The sequence below is a fragment of the Camelus bactrianus genome, chromosome 7, assembly GCF_048773025.1.
Source record: "Camelus bactrianus isolate YW-2024 breed Bactrian camel chromosome 7, ASM4877302v1, whole genome shotgun sequence".
NCBI classification, from domain to species: domain Eukaryota; kingdom Metazoa; phylum Chordata; class Mammalia; order Artiodactyla; family Camelidae; genus Camelus; species Camelus bactrianus.
Window position 1 is genome coordinate 32,543,882 of NC_133545.1, and position 22,679 is coordinate 32,566,560.

General features: G+C 32.7%; 1 protein-coding gene across 1 annotated transcript in view; it reads left to right on the forward strand.

Moving 5' to 3' along the window:
• SAMTOR (S-adenosylmethionine sensor upstream of mTORC1) overlaps window positions 1-22,679 on the forward strand; it is an 82,212-nt gene that overhangs the window by 20,731 nt on the left and 38,802 nt on the right. Inside the window, exon 3 of the mRNA XM_010947643.3 lies at window positions 9,478-9,648. Coding sequence (XP_010945945.1) covers window positions 9,478-9,648 — 171 coding nt within the window. The remainder of the gene's footprint in view (window positions 1-9,477; window positions 9,649-22,679) is intronic.

The following is a 22,679-nucleotide window of genomic DNA, read 5'->3' on the forward strand; positions in this document are numbered from 1 at the left end:
TTCAGTTTGAATCTGAAGGCAGGAAAAATTCAGTGTTCCAGCAGGAAGAATCTCTCATACCCTGGGGGGCAGTTAACTTTTTTGTTTTATGCAGATCTTCAAGTGATTGGATAAGGCCCCCCTTCATTAAGAAGGACAGTCTGTTTTACTCAATCTGCTCATTTAAACGTTAGTTTCATCTAGAAACATCCTCACAGAAACCCCCAGAATGTTTGACCAAATATCTAGGGCACCCTGTAGCCCAGTCAAGTTGACATATAAATTAACCGTCGCAAAGATATAAATATCTTCATTATTTTGATAAGTTCCTTGCAAGCTTTTTCTATTACAAATAGTGCTATACTGATAACTGTGTGTGTATTCATTTTGTATTTTTGGCATTGTGTCTTTGTAGATTCATAGATGTGGAATTGTAGAGTAAAAGAATAAATGTGTATGTGATTTTACTGGATATTGCCAGATCACCCTCCATAGAGATTATATCATTTTGTAATTCCACCAGCAAAAATGAGAATACCTGTTTATCCACCATCTCACCAACAGCGTATGATTGAGTTTTTGCCAGTCTGATAGATGGAAATTAATATCTTTGGTTTTAATATATGTTTATCTTATGAATGAGGTCAAGTACATTTTCAAGTACTAAAGAATTATTTGCCTTTTTTCCTGTGAATTATGTGGTTGTGTTTTTGACACTTTTTTTTCTTAATGGTTTTTGGTCCTTTTATTCTTGATTTTTTTAGAGCTTTTATATAATTTAGAGATATGTGCTTTTTTTCTTTGACTTTGTATCTTTTGCTATGTAAGTTTTTTTTTTTTTTTTTTTGCCACACAGGAGGTTTTTATTTTTATATAATCAGATATATTTGTCTCTTCTTTTATTGCTTCCAGATTTCATTTGTCTTAGAAAAACTTTTCTGATTCCCAGACTGTAAGAATTCCTATTAGAAATTCACTCATATTTTCTTCTCATATTTGTATGATAATCATTTTTTTAATGTTTCAATCTCTGAGCTATTTGGAATTCAATCCATTGTTTGTCATGAAGTATAGATATAATTCTCCTCACCCCCAAATAATTACCTATTTCTCCCACATCATTTATGAAAATGTATACCTTTTCTGCAGTGATTTAACATACTTATGATACGCCAGGTTTCCCCAGATAGTTGGTTCCGTTTTAGGACTTTCTATTATGATTCATTGTCTATACCATTTAATCCATGTTATTCCTATAACATCTTTCCCCCACCACCATTCTTCTTTCTCAGGATTTTCTTGGCTATAGTTGCTTTTGTTTTTTTACCTGTCTACTTTAGAATCAGCTGGTCTAACTGAATTTTTTGAAATTTGTATTTTTATTGGAATTACATTAAATTCTTTACTAACTGGAAAAAATGGCATCTTTAGAATGTTGAATCATTATATCCATGAAAAAGTTATATATCCCTCCATTTGTTCTAATCTACTTTTGAATCTTTCATTAGTATTTTAGGTTTTCTGTATAATGATTCTGCACATTTCTTATTTATTCCTATGTATTTTATCATTCTGTTGCTATTATAAATGTGGTCTTCACTTCTGTTGTATATTTTGATAGGCTATTACTTATTTATGTGGAGGTTTTTAATTTTTATATGTTTTACATCTTATTTTACTGAATTCTCTTACTGTTTGTATTATTTTATGATTGATTCTTTTGGATTGTCTAGGTCTATTATCACATCACCTGTCTATACATAGAGTTTTATTTCTTTCTCTCCAATTCTCATCTGTTACTTGTGTCTTACTCTTGTAGTGATAATATGTGTGGTATGTCCCCATTGAATAAGCTGCTGGTGTTTTGGCTAATACATAGATATAATTTTACTGTTAGGAAGTATTCAACAAGCTCTAATTGATTGATTGATTTTATTAGAAATATGTGTAGGATTTTGTTGAATGTACTTTCAGCATCTATGGAAATGAATGAGTTTTCTCCTTAAATTTATGAATATAGTGAATTGTAATAATGGATTCTTTTTATATTGAATCATCTTTGCATTCTTAAAATGCATACTCTTTGGCCATGTTTGATTCTGTTTGCTAAAATTTTATTTTATATTTTTACATTGATACTTATAAGTGATGTTGGTCTGGTTTTTTGTTGTTGTTGTTGTTGTTGACATTTTCAGACCTAATTATCATTGTTATTTGCTCACTAAAAATGACTCTGGAAATTTTTCATTTGTTTATATGGTCTGGAACTCTTTAAATAGTTTTGGGATTGTCTAATTGGTACTTGTGGGTTTTATTTAGAGAGGTGACTGATGGCATGGAAAGGTGAATGCCATTGAAAGAATTTATTACTTATATTTACTGAAAAAAGGGGGTATGCCATGTCACCCAGGGCCATAGGGGAAGCACCACATTTGGTCAAGAGGCAGTAGCAGGAGTGAGGCAAAAGAATAGACCTGATCAATTATGGGGTTTCTGTGGAAAGGCAAAGCAGGGCAGAGTAAATAGTATGGTATTGGCTAGTTTGAATAATTTTGGTGGGCTTTGGGGCATAGGAGCTGTCCCTGACTGCCTGGTACTCGGACCTGGGTTGATTTGAGGCAGGGGAAACATTGACTTGTGTGAGAGTTAAGTGAAGGAGATGTTTGGCTTACATGTGAGAGGTGTGCTCCCAAGTAAGTTGTTTATTATTTTTAGGAATTAGCTAGCCTTGGGAGAGGCAGTTTCTCCCTGGGTCTGTAAGTCCCTCCAAAATATCAAAACATGTTAGATACAGAAAATCAAAAACATGATTAATACAGGGGTTATTTAGTTTTTTAAGTCTTGGTAGAATTTTTCGTTTGATACTGATGCTTTTTGGTGAAGTAACTGATAATTTTCTCTTATGTCATCTACGAATTTTGGTTTTGTTTGAACTTTGCATTTCTACCATTAATCAAGAGTCAAGTTTAATAAATTTTCCTATGTTCCTATATCTTATATTTAGTGTACTTACCTAGAAAAATGATGTTTCATCTAAGTTTTCAGCTTTATTTGTATACTTATGCAAATTAAAGAACCAGTTTGTGAATTTATTTGCTGGTTCTGATTTTTCCTGTTATAAGTATCTTCTTCCTTTCTTTTGGTTTTACTTTTTTCCCTTATCCTTTGAGTTGGATTTTTTTTCTTTCATTTGTATTGATACAAATATTAAAGTGTGTGAATTTTCCTCAGGTCACTATTTTAGTTGCATTTCTTACATTCTTACTTGTGGTATTACTGTCTTTTAGTAGTTCTATGATTTTTATTAGTACTTTTCCTTTGACTCCAGAGTTACTTAATTTAAAAAAATTACAGGTGAAATGGGTTTTTTAATTTTTTGTTGTCATTAGTTCTAGCTTTATTGCATTGAGATTGGATGATTTTTATCTGTATTTTTCCCCTATGGCTTTTACTGTGGTTTTCTTATGGTTTAATATATATATGTGGTAATTTTTGTGAATATTCCACATGCACTTTAAAAAAAGCTATACTCTCTCTAATAGAAAGAACAAAGTTTGTTGTGTAGCGATAAGATAAACCTTGTTATGCTCTTTAGGGCTTCTATAACCTTATTTTTTATTCATTGACTTGATTCGGAGTAGTGTGTTCAAGTTCTTTGTTTAGTTGTGGCTGTTTCTCCATGCATCTCATGGAGTTTCTGCTTTGTGAAGATGGCTGCTATGATAAATGGCACATAAATATTCATAACTATTATATCTTCATTGGGAATTGTGGCCTTCAGCATTATAAAGTATCCTTCTTAAATTCATTTCATGCTTTTTATTCACTACCAGCCTCTTCACCAACATTTCCCAGTCTTCTCATAGATCAAGTTCATCTTCCAGTAGATGCAACTATGATGTTCTATGAGTTCTTACATACCAAAAGCTGTTTTCTATAGTTTTGTTGTAAGAGGCACAACTTGGCTAGATATAAAATCCTTGACTCACACTTTCTTTCCTTTGGTTTTGAAAAAAATGTTGCTCTATTTTAGTCTTATTTTGTATCTTGTTTCCCCATTTCCCCTCCCACCCACCCCACTCCCACCTTCTTTTCACTCTCTACCAAACCGTTTGAAAGTCAGTTGGAGAAACCACAAGACTCTTGCTCCTGAATGCTTCAGTGTGCATCATAGTACTTAGTTATCCCTCTTTGGTCTTCTTTAATCTAGGAAAATTCTCTAGCCTGTTACTATTTTTTGGTCTTTTATGACATGGACATTTTTATAAAATCAAAATTGTGTGGACTCTCTGAATTTGGATTTGTATGGTTGTTTCTTTGTGATTAGACTCAAGTTAAGCATATTATTAGCAAGAATATTACATAGGTGATACTGTATCTTTCTCAGTGTACTACATCAAGAAGCACATGATTATCTATTCTGAGTTTGTTTTTTCTTTCAGATAGTCTTTATTTTTCCAGAACAGTTTTATATTCACAGCAGAATAGAGTAGAAAGTACAGGTGGCTCCCCTATACACCACCCCCGCACAGTCACACCACTATCAACATCCACCCAGAGTGGTACATATGTTACAGTTGATGAACCCATACTGACACATCATTATCATCCAAAGGCCATAGTTTGCATTAGGGTTCACTTCTGTTGTTATATATTTTATGGGTTTTGCAAATGTATAATAACATCATTGTATTATCGTACAGAATAGTTTCACTGCCCTAAAAATCCTCTGTGCTCCAGTTACTCATTTCTTCCCCTCCCCCAAACCTCTCCCTCCCCCAGCAACCACTGACTTTTTTACTGTCTCTATAGGCCTGCCTCTTCTAGAATGTATATAGGTGTAATCACAGTATTTGGCCTTTTCATATTAATACCTTTCACTTAATATGCATTTAAGGTTCCACCATGTCTTTCTTGGCTCAGTAGCTTATTTCTTTTTAGTGGTAAATAATATTCCATTGTCTGGGTGTACCACAGTTTGTTTATCCATTTACCTACTGAAGGATATCTTTGTTGCTTCACATTTTGGCAGTTATGAATAAAACTATAAATATGCATGTGCAGGTTTTTGTGTATAAGTAAATTTTCACCTCTTCTGGGCAAATACCAGAGTTTAATTGCTCGATTGTATGGTAAGAGTATGTTTAGTTTTGTAAGAAACTGCCAAACTGTCTACCAGTTACTGTACCATTTTGCATTCCCAAGAGCAGTGAATGAGAGTTATTGTTGCTCTACATCTTCACCACCATTTGGTCATGTTAGTGTTCTGGATTTTGGCCATTCCAATAGTTTGTAGTAGTATCTCATTGCTGTTTTAATTTGCATTTCCCTAATGACATGGTATGGAGCATACATCTATTTGACATCTATATACCTTCTTCAGTGAGGCAATCTGTCCAGATCTTTTGCCCATTTTTAGTCAGGTTGTTTTTTTCTTAAAATTGAGTTTTAGGAGTTCTTTGTATACTTTGGATAACAATCCTTTATCAGATACATCTTTTGCAAATATTTTCTCCTAGTCCATGGCCTGTCTTATTCTCTTGACATTGTCTCTTGCAGAGCACAAATTTTTAATTTTAATGAAGTCCAGCTTCTCAGATTTTTTTTCCTTTTATAGATTGTGACTTGGTTTTGGCAATGACTTTTTAGATGCAACACCCAAGATCTCTAGATTTTCTCCTAAGGAATTTATAAAACTCTAAGAGTTTTATAGTTTTGTGTTTTACATTTAGGTCTGTGATCCGTTTTGAGTTAATTTTTGGGAAGGGTGTAATGTCTGTGTCTAGGTTCATTTTTTGGCAAGTGGCTATCCAGTTGTTCCAGCTCTATTTATTTGTTGAAAAGACTCTTTTCTCCACTATATTACCTTTGCTTCTTTGTCCAAGATCAGTTGGACACAGAGTATATTTATGTAGATCTATATCTGGGCTCTCTATTCTGTTCCATTGATCTATTTGTCTACTGTTTTACACATTGTCTTGATTACTACACTAATAGTAATAGTATAGTAATAGCTTTATATTAAGTCTTGAAATCAGATAGTGTCAGTCTTGCAACTTTGTTCTTCAATATTGTGTAGGCTATTCTGGGTGTTTTGCTTCTCCATATACACTTAAGAATTCATTTGTTTTATCTATAAAATAATTTGCTCTGATTTTGATTGGGATTGTGTTGAATGTATAAATCAAATTGGGATTGGGAAGAATTGCTAGCATAGGGACAGTATTGAGTCTTCCTATCCATATTCATAGATTGTCCATTTAGTTCTTCCTTATTCTCAGGTTTTTTTAGTTTCAAATTTGAAATGTTCTTACATATCTATATTCACTTAATTATATATAATTAATATTGGAATGTTATGTTAAATTTTTCTTCTCTTTTATTGCTTTTTGTTTTCTGTTTTTGAGAATTTTCATCCACTGAAAAGCTTTGATTGTCTTTCTCTTCCTTTCTAATAGAAACTTGTATGTTTGTTGTGTTCATTGGACATTTCTTCTATGTATTTTGTTATGTTGGAATATTTCTAGATATGTAGGTTAGGGTTTGGGTGGCTTACTTTATTTCTAAATTCTGGAGAACCTTGCTAGATTTCTACAAATATGAAAGTGGAACTCCTTTAATAAAGGCTTTCCTCTTTTTGGCTGATCTATGATTTTTAATAGGTTTAGCTTATAATATCTCAGTATGCTCCTTATCCTTAATTGCTTCATTTTTTTCCCTTTATCAATGTACCTCCAGAGATATCCCCTCTATTCAAGTGTCTCCTTTTCCCCTCAGAAACAGTGTCTCCTCAAGGCAGTCACCTTTGGTGACAGCCCTTCCCATATACTTTCCAAACTCTTTCCTTTTGGCCTTCCAGTGGCTAATGCTTTGATTCACTGCATCCCAAATCTCTTCTTAAGATTTCTCCACTTAGGGTTGAACTCCCTCTTGGTGGAGAAATGGTATTACCTGCTTTTTTGCCACATCTAAGACCTCATCATAGCTTCCTCTCTTACACAGTTTTCATCTGACTGTACTTTGGTAGCTCCATAGCCAACTCACTTGGCCTCAGATTTTTATTTCACAATTACATGTAAAATTAGATGCTATTCTCTGTTTCCTAGTTATACCATAGGTATGAACTGTGTGTATTTTTATTTGTTCTTCCTAATGATTTGTCTGTTTTTCAGAAGTTGTGTAGAGAAATTGGGATTTAGATGGTTGTTGTTATCCCATGAGTATCTGAAATTCTAGCTCTTCAAGTATTTTGCTGCCAAATTTCTAGATAACTATGATATTGAACCATATAAAATTATGATTTTTGTGGCTTAGTAACTATTGAATATCAACAATTGTATATGGTTCCACCTAATAGAAAGGTAAGCAATTGCTTTACCTTTGTGTTTCATGCCTTAAAGGAATGTTATATGATAGAGGTATTATTTTTAGTATTAATTTCAAGGTGATTAAAACTATTTTTTATCAACTTTACTAAGGTTTATTTACAATAAAATACACCCATTCTAGTGTACAGTTTACTGAGTATTGATGATTGTTTACACTTACATAAACACCACCACCACTGTCAAGATATAGAACATTTCCATCACTTTAAAAAGCTCCAGTATACACCTTTGTAGTCAGCCCTATCCTCCACTTAAGGAAGCCACTGAACCACTTTCTGTCATTAGATTAGATTTTGAAAGGCCACATTCGTAAATTGGCCTGCCAGTCTTGCATGATCTGAGGTTTGTTTACTTCTCCAGTGTCATCTGGCTATCATTCCTCTCTGTGCTAGGCTTAGAGCCTTTTCACTTGTGAGTCCATCTGTCCATTTTCTATCTGACAGTTTAATTTCACATGCCTTAAACTGATGTCCATCTCTACAGGATCCATAATGTTTTTCTCTTCCATGTTTTTGCTCATCTGTTCTCTCTGCCAGGAAAACACTTTCCTCCTTAAATTCTTCCTAGCCTGATTTATTCCTGCTCATCTTTCTAAAATCAGCTTGTATTACTGATTTTAGATTGCAGTAGGTATTTATGAATTGTATTTTCTTTATTGTTATGTAATTATTTGTCTCCTTCCCTGGTTTGAGCTCCTTAGAACAGCTGTGCCTTCCTCAGTTTGTGCCTGGTGCAATGATAGGTACTTAATAAATGTTTGATTAATAATGAATGAGTTTCAACTTCTGTATGTAATTTGAGTTAAAATTAAATCTCTGTAAGATTAGTTAAAGAAGTCTTAAATAATAGATACTTGGAAAAACTGAAATTGAACTAATAGCATCCTGTAAGTGTGAGGAGAAAGGGGCATTGTTCCCTTAGACCATAATTCTACTTGCAGAAACCAGTATTAAATTAATTTTTCAGTTCTTCTCTCTAGCCATGTGTTTTTGGAACTGCACCAAGTAATGTCTGTGGGGAAAAATGGTCTAGCTTTGTTCAGAGTATGACCTATATGGAATAATAATTGGTTTATTTTAAGAATCCAAAAAGAAAGAAAATTTATTTAGCTTCCGTTTACATTCATTTTAAAAGTAGCTTTGATTAAGTATATCAGTTAATTGTTTAGGTATGTATCTCCTGTTATATTGTAAGCTCAAGGGCCAGAGACAGGTCTCACTAGTCTTTTTTCCTTTAAGTTTCTTGGCTTTAATAACTAATAAGTATTTTGAGTTGATTCTGTGGTTCATGTTTGTTATTCTATTACATAGTCAGGCATGGTATCCTACTATATTCACCCTAAAATTATATTAGGTGTGAAGAAAATTGTTATGCAAGTCATCAGTTTCTGATTCTGGATAACAATGTAATACAGCTAAATCATATGAGCTTAAAATAATACATCTTGAAAAATCTGCACTTTAATATTTACATTATAAGAATTGAGACAAACAGGAATGTCTCTTGATGGACAGGAATAATTTCCAGGTGTTATAAAAACTACTATTATGTTCAAATCTTTGTTCTCTCTGAATGTTTACCTTTATAATTTGATAACATTTTTACCTGAACTAGATTTTCGTGCCCTTCTTTCAGAGCAAATAACATGATTCTTAATATGATGGCAACCTGATTTTGTGACTTTGGTTTTGTAAACCAAGAGTTGATCTGAAAAACAACTGTCTACTAACAGCAAATCTGGCTCAGAATTAATTGGTATTTCTATTCTTTTTGGATACTGTCACCAAATAGCAGTGTTATCTAAGGTTTTCTGAAGGAACTTATGTTTTTGCTAAGAATAAAGTTCAGAAAAACATACAGGCACATTTGTACTTCTAAAAAAATACTTTTAATTTATTAAACATAATCTATGATCATGTTTTGTTGTATGGTAATTTTAAAAACTTTGAAAGCGCTACAGGTGCTCAAACTTATTTCTATGTGACATTTTAAAAAATTGGAATCTATAATTTGAAAGTTTTCCATTTTGATTAATAAATGCTAATATTTTCCTATTTTATTTTATATTCATACCCATTGTTTTAAAATATAACTTTAATTTGCTTTGTAGTGTATGCAGAGAATATTTCCAAAATGGTGGGAAGAGAAAAGCACTTGAAAAAGATGAAAAAAGAGCTATACTCGCCACTAAGACCACTCCAGCCTTAAATACGCATGAATCTTCTAAACTTGAAGGTCATTTAACCAACCTCAGCTTTACGAACCCTGAATTTATAACTGAGTAAGTACACTTTTTCTACTTAAAGTATTAACATTATCTTGGATAGCTGTGCTAATAATGTACAATAGTGCAATGGTGGGCACCAAGTAGTGGACAGTTTGCTTGCTCCTCTAATAATACGTTAGGTTGAGAAATGCAGATTTGTAATATTATTTAGTAGAAAACTAGCACAAAGTGTAAGGGATATCTGGAAAACCAGTAGTTCTATAACAGATTGTTCTCACTAAAAATGACAAAGAATCATTTATAAAATACTACAGTAATTATTCTTACGGTAGTACAGAGAATCAAAACAGCAAAATTCAGTTAAACTAAATTTAAAGTGGCTATCTACTAATAAAGAAATAAAAAATAAGGATAAGTTGGAAGATTATTAATAGAACCAATTGCTATTATTTTATTATCAATATAAAAATGTAGTACTGCTAGTGCTATATATATATGTGTGTATATATATATGCATATAGGCACAAATTTTATTTAATAAGTACGTAAGTATTTCCCCAGTTTTATTGAAATATAATTGACATTAACATTATTTAAAGTATACAACGTAATGATTTAATATATGTACGTATTATGAAATGATTACCACGGTAAGTTGAGTTACCCATCTGTCACCTCACCTAGTTACAAATTTTTTTCCTTATGATGAGAACTTTTAAGATCTACTCTCTTAGCAATTTTCAAATAAACAATACAGCATTGTTAACTGTAGTCATCATGCTGGACATTACACCTCCATAACTTATCTTATAATTGGGAGTACCTTTCACCTAGTCTCCTACCTCCAAATCCCTAGCTCTGACAATCACATAGCTGATTTCTGTTTCTATGAGTTTAGTTTTTTTCATTACTACATAGAAGGATGAACACTGTATTTGTCTTTCTGTGTCTGGGTTTCTTCACTTAGTGTAATGACCTCAAGGTTCATCCACTTTGTTGCAAAGATAGAATTTCCCATTTTTATGGCTAAATAGTATTCCATGGTGTGTGTGTGTGTTATAATCTAATTAATGATTAATAATATTAAATTTATGTATATACCCTAGTACCAGAATAGATTTGTGGAATTGAGTAATGTTTTGTTAATCTCTGGAAAATGTTAAACTAATAATTCTAGAAACATTCCTGATAGACATGGAAAGCTAACCATGAAAATAAAATAAAATTAACTTCTTAAAACAGTTTCAAACCTATAGATATCAGCATAACATTACCTTTGGTTACTTTGATTTTACACCATGTTAAAATATTATCTAGTTAGCTATAAGCAATTTCATTTAAAAATTAACATACCTTTGATTAGTTCTGTAGAAAAAGATCTCTAACTTTATTCAAAGATTACTACAAAGCTGACAGAGCATAATGATTAACTAAACAACTTATAGCTCAGGTGTTATGAACATTCTTAAATGTTTTTAAAATACTGACCAGTATAAGAAAGTATATAGTTACAGTGCTATCAAAAACAGGTACATATGGAAAATATCAACCCTAGAATTTGTGTTCTTTTTTATAGTCTGTTTCATTGTTGAGATTACCTTGTTTGTTGAATCATTGTCATCATATTTTCCTTTAATTCTTTAAACATGATTTCTTTTAATTCTTGGAACATTTTTATAATAGCTGATTTGAAGTCTTTGCTCAATTCAAGATTTGGGTTCACTCAGTCTTTTTCTGTTTACTGCTTTTTTTCTAGCATATGGACCACACTTTCTGATTTTTCTCAGTATGTCTTCTAATTTTTTATTGAAAACTGGCCGATGTCTTTTTGATAATATATTGTAGAAACTCTTGTTTTGGATTTTTTCCCCAAGGAGGGTAGTAGTGGTGGTAGTAGTGTTATTTTTTTTAGTAATTTGCCTGCACTTAGTCTGTGGGATCTATTTCCCTGGTAGTTTGTACGTTACTGTTGTATTTATTTTCCTTTAGGCTGGCTTCCTAGGGTTTGCACTTGTATCTGCATAGATTAGTGGTCAGATAGGTAAGAAGTTGTGCTCAGACACCTCTCCAGCCAATAAGGCTTCCACCTTCTGCCAGTGGATATGTGTTGATTTGGGGGAGCATTTAAAATTCAGGCAGATTTTAAGTCTGCATCAGTTTTTGCCTACCACCTGGCCTTCGTGCGTCTCCTGTGCATGTATGTTCTTTTTGGCAGTTGCAAGTGTAGTAGATTCTCTTTCTGGTAAATTACTGCAGTATTATAGTAGGCTATATTTGAAGCATTTTCCCTTTCAGAACTTAACATGGACTTCTCAAAAGAATTGATACTCTGGTACCAATATCAAAACTTTTTATACCTCTGTTATAATACTTATCATGGATTAAAATCAGTATTGTATATTTTTCTAACTACAAATGAAATAAGATCACAGTGTGAAAATTTTGGATGTGGAGAAGATTATAGATGTAGAAAAATGATTACTCAGCCCTAGTTACGTTTAGGTACATTTCATTGCAGTTTTTAAAATAGGCATTGTTTTCTTACACAATGGAGACTGTTTAGCATAAAATTTTTTCTGTAAACTGTTCTTCCCATGCTATTTAAACACTCATTCTGCATTATATTTTATTATAAATATCTACCACTGTATGCATATATACCTGAATATAAAGTGACCCTGATACAAAATAATACTCAGTTTTCCCAAAGAGAATCTCTCTCTTATACATACACACTTTCCAAAAGGTAGATAAAATAGTTAAAGGTTAGATGTTTACTCTTTGTTTATAGATATCATTCTATTTGAAGATATGTTTTTCTTTGAAGATCAATAAAATTGATAAACCTCTGACTAAGCTAACCAAGAAAAAAAGAAAGAAACAAATTACTAATACTAGAAATGAAAGAAGGGCCATCACTGCTGATCCTGTGGACAGTAAATGAGTAATATAGGAATATTATGAATAACTCTGTGCCCCAAAATTTGATAAGTTAGATGAAATGGACCAATTCCTATAAAGACACAATCTACCAAAACTCAGACAAGGAGAAATAAAAAATCTTAATAGGTCTGTTTTTATTAAAGAAGTTACGTCAATAATGAATAGTCTTCCAAAACAGAAAGCACCAGGCCCATTTGGTTATACAGGTGGAATCTACCATTTAAGGAAAAAATGATGCCAGTACTCTACAATCTGTTCCAGAATATAGAATCAGAGGGCACACTTCTTAATTCATTCTTTGAGGTGAGTAGAATATATTTTAAGATGCTGAACCGGTCTTCCCATTTCCCAATCTAAATATTAAAAGAAAGGAAAATCATATGAAGTCAGAAAAATACAATTCGTTTGTGATGTTCTAATACTTGCCATAGTAGAAACATGGCATACATGCTTTCATAATACTTTCCAAAATCCATGATAAACATAGGTAGTTGGTCATTGGATCTTTCCTACGGAGCCTAGACTTGACCTCAGAATCCTTTTTACAGTACTCTACGGAAACATTAATAGTTAATCAGTTAGTATAAGAGAAAAAACTCATTTGCCATTTATGCCATTACCATTGTTATAAATAGGACCACAATATTAAGTTTCTTAGCAGCTAAAACAAGGCTTTGAATAGGCTTATTTTATTATTGCCTTGTTTTGAGAATTGTCTGTTTATGTCATTCAGTCACTTAAGTATTGTAATCTTAAGTGTATCGATGGTATGAGCTCTTTAGTACTTAGAATATTATTTGATATTTATAGTTACTGGAGTGGGGTCTTTAACACATGCTTCATGGGTAGAAGAACAGCCAGATGGATGGATGGAAGGAAATGAAAGAAGGAAGGACATATTTAGGACAGTAGAATCATGTTTTTCCAATCATCTACTTGAGATTTACTTAATTGGTAGAGAAAGGGGAAGGAAGAGGTAGCACTGAGTAAAAGGAAAGACTATTTAATAGATGGTCACTGCCAATCCAAGAGTCTTAATGTAGGCCTTACCTCCATTCTGCCTTAGGATGTAAGATATTAGACATATTCTTAAAAGGTTTGTGGTGGAGAGAGAATGCAATATATAATTAATAGGTAATATCTAATAAAGAGGACCTGATTAGACTTATTAATGCTGGTTTTGAGAGTTTGGTTTTTAATAATTAGTGGTTTTTTAATACCATTTTTAATTTTCTTTCTTTTTTAAAGTTTTAGTTAGCAGTTGAATTCTATTCATTTTCAGCATTCTTTGTACTTTCATTGGCTTTTAATGTTGAAAGTTATCCTCGTAAGTAAAAGATGTTACAGTAGTAAAGGAGGAAGTTAAATGTCTTTTGAACATAATTCAGTATATAAATCAGAAATATGTGTTTCAGTAGTGATTTTAAAATTTTTTGCTTTTAGTTTGAAATGCATTATGTATTAATCAAGTGATACACACAAAAAAGAGATGTATACACAAATATAAATTTAACCTGAAAGTAAAATTCTTCACTTACATCACTGAAACATTAATAGGAAAAAATTATGATCACAGACATCAAATCTGGAGTTTTAGTAATGTTATCAAGATATTGTCCCATTTAAAGCCTTGTGTATTGTAATTTTTAAAAACTATTTCTACACAAACAGTGTGTATTAATAGCAATTCCGATACGTAAAGTTTTCCTCCTTAGTTTTTCTTAATTTAAAATGTATATATTAAAGGTTATGAATAAACTGAATGCTAATAATACATGCTTATCAGTTGCTCCTTTCTAAAAAGATAGTTCTTTCCTAATTTTTGTACTGGCTCAGAGAATAACCTTGGGGAAGTATCTAACATTCCTGAGTCTTCTTTTCTTTATAAAAATACAATAATGCTATATAATCTAACTATTTTAAAAGGTAGGAAGAACTATATAAAACCTCAAAGCTCTGAGCTTTCAGATAATGACTGAAAGTTCTGGGAGTTGAGAATGAAAGTAATAATGATTATATAGGTTCAGAAGATCATTTGGGTAACAACAGCACAATTGGCAAACTGTCATGAAAAGAATACTATGATCCAGACCTCTATAATCTGACTCTATGTTAAGGAAAATGATGACCACAAAATATTTTCTCTGCAAAATTCTGTTTGAAGGGATTCTTAAATATGCTTCCTTGGCAGGATTTTAAACATTCCAGAAAAATTCTGTTAACCTCAGTTTATAAGATTTTAATTGTAGTTCTGCCTACTATGTCCTCAACAGATAGTAAATTAAAGATTTACTGTCTAAAGCAAATTGTTTATTGTTTTAGTAGCTGGAATTGAATCTAATTTGATCTAATAAAAATATAAAGTTAATTAGATTTATGTGAAATTATAGAAAGATAATTTAGGAAATAGAATTTTTGGTGTTTTAACTAACATTACTATTTTCTAATGAATTACCTAAAGCTTAATAAGACTCTTCCTGAAACAACTATCAGTAAATGTTACTCATTTTATGGGGATGGCCGAGGCATGTGCTATTTATTACCTGTTTCCTGAGTGTGAATGGTAATTTAGTGGTTGTTAACAGTCAACGTCTTTCATATTCTCCTTATCACTGTAATGTTATCATTAAAAAAAAATAAATGTCTTCATCTTAATACATGTACTAGAAGGACATGTTTGTTTATCAGTCCATTTACTTGTCCTTTCTTAACAGCAGTATATCCCCTTTCTTTGCCTTTTAAATGCTGATCCTGGGCTTTCTACTTCTCATTCTCATATCCTCTCATGGCAGCTTAATTTACTTCCATAGTTTTGGTTACCATGTGAATGCTGATGATACCACATCTGTTTCTCCAGTTCAGACTCCTGATCTGACCTTCATATATCTTAGCGCCTACTAGACATCTTTTTTGTTTATGCCTATGAGATAATCTTGTGTCATGAGCAAGCTAATATTCTCCCCTTTCTGCTCTCTGAATCACCCAATCTGTTCTTCTTCCAATGTTCCCTGTTTCATGAAATGCATCTGTATGCCCAAGCTAGAAACTTTAAGATTTATTGTTGACTTCTTCCCTATCTAACTTCTTACATCTAGTTAATCACTAAGTTCTATTATCACCAAGTTCTCAGTATCACTTCAGTCTGTGTACTTTGCTCTATCCTCATCTCTTACCAGGGTAATTGCAATAGACCTATTTCCAGCCTTATTCCAATCCATTCTCCACAGTTCAACCCGAGAATTTTTCTGAAACATAAATCTGATAATGCACCTCTCTTTCCTAAAACTGTTCAGGGGTTTTCTTCTGCTCTTGAGATAAAATCCCAGCTTCCTAACAAAAAAAATCCTTCATTATTGACCTTTGTATCCCTCATTTCCTCAGCACCTCTTCTTTTTAACTATGTGACTCAATAATACTGATCTTCCTTTTATTCAGGTAGAATTCCAGTTCTTTGGGGTCTTCAGTAATTTTTGAGAATACAGAGGGATTCTGAGATCAAAAATTTTGAAAACCCCTGCTCTAACAAATTGTATTTTCCTTATTCTGTTTGTAGTTTGTCTTTCCTCTTCGACTACATTGTAAACTCTATGAAGGTAAGATCCGTATCTGCCTTCTGGGTAACTTAGCTCCTAGCATAGTGCCAACACATAAAAGACCCCCAATAAATATTTGTTAAATTAATGAATTCAACAGCATAGGTTGATTATTATTATCTTGCATATTGTTGAAAATGTGAGTCTAAAGTTAAAAAAATTTTTAAATCAGAAAATAGATATAGAAGTATCTGCATTTGGGGGTTATTTTGATTGTTGGAACTACGTGGTATCACCTGGGTATACAGAACATCAGTTGAATCAGTCTAGAGGAAGATGGTAGAGTAGAAAGAGAAGGAAGAGAGAAACTTTAATTATGGAACTTCAGGGAATGTTTACGTATAACAGGAACAAGAAGGAAGCTACAATTAACGTAAGAGTTCAGAAGGATAATGATTAATTGGATATAGATTAAGAGGATGTTATTCAGAGGTTTTAGAGTAACAACACTTTTTTTTAACATTTTTTATTGATTTATAATCATTTTACAATGTTGTGTCAAATTCCAGTGTTCAGCACAATTTTTCAGTTATTCATGGACATATACACACTCATTGTCACATTTTTTTCTCTGTGAGTTATCATAACATTTTGTGTATATTTCCCTGTGCTATACAGTGTAGTCTATTCTACAATTTTGAAATCCCAGTCTATCCCTTCCCACCCTCCACCCCCCTGGTAACCACAAGTCTGTATTCTCTGTCTGTGAGTCTCTTAGGAGAAGCATGATAGCAAGTGAAAAGGTTAAGATGGGATAGTATCTTTTGGAAATTTCAGATCAGGAGTTCTACCCAAGTGACTACAACATGTGTATTATTTTATCCTTGTAAGTCTATAGAGTAAATTTTTATTATCTTGAATCACCTAAATAGGAATTTAATTGAATTTATTTTTAAATGCTAATACAACAACATTAACTGAATTAGGAGATGGAAAGATACTAGCAATTGGCCAAAGTCAAAGAACAGAAGATGTGTGTGTATACACACACACACACACACACACACATAATTGGGCGGGTTGAAAAGTAAATTGTGTGGTTTATGCTGCAACTTTAAATCATCACCTCCTTCTTATCCCCAGGAGAATCACTTTTCTAATAAAAATCTCATTTTTAGTACTTCTCCAAAAGAAATACTTTACTTGAAAGCTTTACTCTTATTCCCCCTCATTTGTAGGTAAGTCTTTCTGGTCCATAATTTTTTTATTTAATTTTTAAAAACATTTATTACACTCAAAGTGTAGATTTTCTGTTAGTGACATGTTTCTTAGTTAAGGTAACTCGGTTTCTTGATCTTGAACCTTAGAAAATATTTACTAATTTTATGTAGAGTGTTGGAGAGTGATGGTACTTATGTTTTCTTTGCCATTTTTTCTTAACTTACTTGCTTAACTTATATTTTAATAAATATAACTCATTCTTTGTCATGGCATTTTGATATGAAAGTGTCAAAATATTGCCACAATAATTGTCATGGTTAAAGATAGTATTATGTAGATTTTAACTATTTATGTTATACACATAATAATGATTCTGAGATTTCATAAAGTAGATATCATGCCATAGTGTATTGAACATAGTTGGATTCCTTATTGTCTCGTTTAGAAGTATCATAGTTATTAAGAGGGAAAGTCAGGACAAATTTTAACTGGTGGAATGCTTAACCTTCAATTTGTACTATAATTTTTATTTTGTTACACTGCCTATAAGTAGGGTGACCATATGCCATAATTTGTCTTCTACAGTGCTGGTTTATGCTTGTTAATAGTGCTTCCTTTTCTTTTAAGAAATGTCCCAGTTTGGACTATAAACTGTGTTATTACCCTACCTGTAAAACACAAAACCCATAATATAGCCATAGCTTAGTTAGAAATGTACAATAAGAAAAGATAGATTTAGAGAGTAGATAAAAGGGATATAAGTAAATGAACATTATGACCTTTCAGACTACTCCTCTTCTCCCAAGCAGTAAAAACTAGGTAATTTTTTTTAATGGCTTTGAAGAGGAAGCAAACAGAAAAGGTAGACACTGTTGGAATTGCAAACATTCAGTTTGAAAATCTGTAACAGCAAGGCAAAACTTGTAATCAGTGGGGTGAAGTATAAAGTAGCCCCAGCAACCAGAACACAGAGGCAGGTATATTTTCAGTCATTCAAAAAAATTGATGTTTACTCAGTGCTACTGTATTTCTAGCACTCTATGCTAGATAACATTGAAAATAGCAAAAGAAGGGTAAGATTTTAAAAAGCATAGCTTAATACCAAGGGAGATGAATATATGTAAAAGTATTAGATGACTTAGTTTACATTTAATGCTACGACTTTATATTTCTGTATTTGTTACTCTTGATTGCTTACTTAGTAGTTTGCAAGTGTTCCTAGAGCAAAGCCATTATTTTCCATGTTTTGCTTTTAAATATTAACAATATTAAATAGTCAAACTAATTGACGGATTTGCATTTTAATTTAAATGCAATTCTTTTTTGTTAAGTGTTGGGAAAACAGACTTTTGCTTTTCAGAATCATTATGCCATGTTTTATAATTTATCCAACCAGGAGTATCATTCCAAAAAAAATTTTGATACATACAAATCATATTACAGTAGGAAGGAAAAAGAAGTGGAATAGATTAATTTCACTTAGACTCTCAGGGTACTAAGTGGCATTGGACCTGTAGACACTAGAACCTCTTTATGTGCAGGTGATTCCTTTTCATACATTAAGAATTCCTGGAAAATGTTTAAAAGAGTCCAATGGATTCATACAAGAAAGTTGGACAGTTATAAGATGTCTTTTATTCCCATTTCCTTAAAAAATAAAATTCTTAATTGCACCTTGTGCTTTAATCAGTATTAGTGGTAATATATTTCCAGTATGTTACACATATTCTTTAACAGTTATCAAATTGAGTACACAGTTTAATTTTACCTTCTCAATTCCATGCCCAGTAAGTATGAAACTGGGAGGTTGAAAATTCACTGCTTTAAGCAGGCTTAATGAATTTTATCTTTGTCTCAATTGTACTAAGACTGGTAACTAAACTCCTTATCATGACATTATTTTAATTTTCCAGTTATTTGTATGAAACAATGGACAGTGCAGTAAGTGGTATAATTTATGATGGCATATGTAGGGGAAAACATGAATCCCAGTTTTTAAATACCTTGATCTGGTGTTACTTAACAGTTTCTCTACTTTGCTTACTATCTCATTCTTTTAAGAAAGTATAGTTGTAACATTGAAAGCATGGTTAAGAGGGAGGAAAGAAAAGTATGGATAAATTTGAAGATTGCTGTTAATTAAGTAAAACAAATAAAGGAAATATAAAACTTTCCTGAGATCTTGTATCAGGCCTGGACAGAATCTGTAGTTTGAGACCTATAATGAAGAAGATGGTTCGTCTTTGGCTTTCTAAACCTTCTACCATGAAGTTTATGAGGAGGCTGCCATTTAAAGAGATACAATAGGGGCTGGAACTGTATAATCAATGAACAGCTGCTTTCTTGGGTTTTAACCCATTCCCTCTTGACCTCTTCTGTTTCACCAGGCAGCAGCTATTGTAGCCACAGGTCACTGGAGTTCACTCCCTTTTTTCTCTGGTTCTCTTCCATTCTCCATGCTTCACTTGGTCCAAGGAGACGGCCTACCAGTGGATCAGCCAAAGTCAGAGCTGGAGTCTTTAGTCACAGTGTAGCATGGAATTCTGAAATATTTCCCTCCACCAAACTTAATATATTATTTCTAAGTTTACTCTTGTACTGGTAATAGCCAATTTAGTTATACTGGGTAACTATATGGAGGAGTGAATAGATATTTCATTTCCCAAATCATATATTATTTATGACTTTTTTGAAGTGGTAGTTCTCATGTACTGTATTGTGTATATTTCCCATTTTCCCTCAGTTCAGCTCTACTTATAGAAAGGCATATGAAAATTATTCATGAAATTTTATTTATGTGGCAGTTACCTAAATTATATTCCTGCTGTGTAACCAAAGACAGTAACTTTGCCTTATCGCTGTATCAACACCTATGGAATGCCTGGCACATAATAAGTACTCTGCGTATGTTTGAATAAATGAAAGAAAAAATATGGAAACAGTTGACTAATCTAATATAGAAAATATAAGAGTACTTGACATACTTCTGGAGAAGATTTTCAAATTAAGAGTGTGGCCTTAAGAATGACCAGAGATGAAATGTGAACTTAGCTTGATTCTTTTCTACCTCAGTTTTCCAAAGCAGTAGGTTTTAGGCTTTAAAGAAATAATTACCTGTGTTAATTTGTATCAAAGCCACCAGTAATAGAGATCACAGCATAACACTTTTAAACTATAAACGTGAGTGTAGAGTAGTAAGGTATTTCAGATTGATATTGTCTACCTCACTCAATCTCTAAGCCTTTAGGCAATGTTTATTTGCTTTAAGAACCATTAAAGAGGGAAGCATGTTCCTCCCAAGATCTCTGTGTTGTTATGGATTAACTCTAGATTGAATCTGTATTTTCAAGAGTTAGAAACAATTTTGCAAACCTGGGAAAGTCTGCGTATTTGACAGAATTCACAGTATTCTAAGTAAATTAATCTATCATAAAATCACAAGAGAACCTATGTTTCAAAGCTAGGTTTTCTTTAGGCTGTAATAGTGGTTTTGAACTTAAAAAAAAAAAGCATTAGGGAATTGTAAAAGAATTAAATTATTCGCTTAGCAATTGGCCCAAGGGGCATTATAATCTTACTAATCATTATAATTTTCCAAACCATTGTACTAGTATGTAAAGCTTTGTGAGGACAGATGTTCGAACTCTGTTATTTTCTGCTGTAATTTTGGGGGCCTAACACAGTAACCTTGAACATAAAGGAACACAGGAAATCAGTGACGAATGAATTCTGTTAGAAGGGACTATAGAATTAATTTTAACCAAAACCCCAAATAGTGCCAATCTCACGATTAAGTTAACTGTGATTTTAGAACAAAGATGACTTAACTGAGGTTAGAAACAGGGAAAATTAATAGTACTCTGTTTCCTTTATATCCCTGGCATGTCTTTTCAGTTTAGTGTACTGTTGAGTAAGGTGATGTTGGCCCCAAGTTTTTAGAGTAGGATGGAGCCATAAACACAACAGACTGTGAGTAATCCAAAGGAGAAAAACAAAAGATAAAATGTTAAAAGTAGGCTGACTAAGAAAAGGTTTAGAAAGAGGGCAGAGGGGTATGTATGTGTGTGAGGGAGAGAGAGACACTTTATATCTTCAGAATAATTGGTAATCTCTCTATCCACTATTTGGCTTCTTACCCTAGTTGATAGAAGACAGCATACCTAGTTTTAGCCAACTTGTGTTTAACCACCCTGAATAAAGATGAGATCAGTTCAAGTGATTGCCATGGAACTAGGCCTTCACACACAAAAGTGAAGAAGAGGGAAAAAAAGGGAAAGGGAAATTTTTTCAAAGTATAACAGATTAGAAACTTTAAGAAAACCGAAGAGTCAGATACATAATAACAAAATGCAGCAGTGAGAGAAAAAGACCAACTATCTTAGAGAAAAGCAACAAATACTTCCAGAAACATAGGCATATTTTTTGTAGAGGCAGAGTCATATACATCTATAAAATGATTAATGGTCGTGATGAACACCCCTAATGTCAAGAAAAGATAATGTTTAATAAGTCATTTTCAAGAAGACAGGTAAGACTATACTAGCTCTCAGGAGATTTCCATTATGTATAAAATATATTATCACTCAAGCACTAGACCCTTGCTTTTGAAGAATCATGCCCTACCACAAAATTATGAGTTCTTAAAAAAAATGCTTAAGTGTAGGTTGCCAACAACCTTTTTATTCCACAAATAATAGATGAGATAGTTGAATTAAACAGTATTTTAAAATATCTTATAATTGCTTAGGATAAGGTCATAAGTGAATATAAATCTGCAATTCAGTTAACTTTATCTGTAATTTTGAATTTTTTCCAGTTTCTTGCCAGATCTGATTTAGTCATTTTGCTTCAATGTAGCTAAAAATTGTTTTTACTAAGAATAAAAGTGTCAGATCTGTTGTTTATTATAACTTTGTTGCATTTGCACTTCTCACTATGTTGTGGTATGCTGCTAGGGAGCAAATAGTAGGGGTATATCACTGTCATTCCTCCATGTTTGGAACTCACCTCTGCTCCCTCAGGTAATCCTACACAACAACAGGAAGCTTGACCACGAGATACAGGGACTCGGGGTGGTGGTGGAGTCGGGTGTATAAGTCAGTATTCTCCAGAGTAGCAGGACCAATAGAGTGTGTGGTGTGTGTAGAGACAAAGAGAGACAGAGACAGATTTATTATAAGGAATTAGCTTACATGATTGTCGGGGCTGGCAGGTCTAAAATCTGCAGGTCAGGATAGCAGGCTAGAGACCTGAGCAAGGGATGATGTTGCACCATGAGTCTAAAGGTAGTCTGGAGGCAGAATTCCCTCTTCTTCAAGTGACCTCAGTCTTTTCCTGTTAAGGCCTTTAACTGATTGGATGAGATCACCCACATTATAGAGGACATCT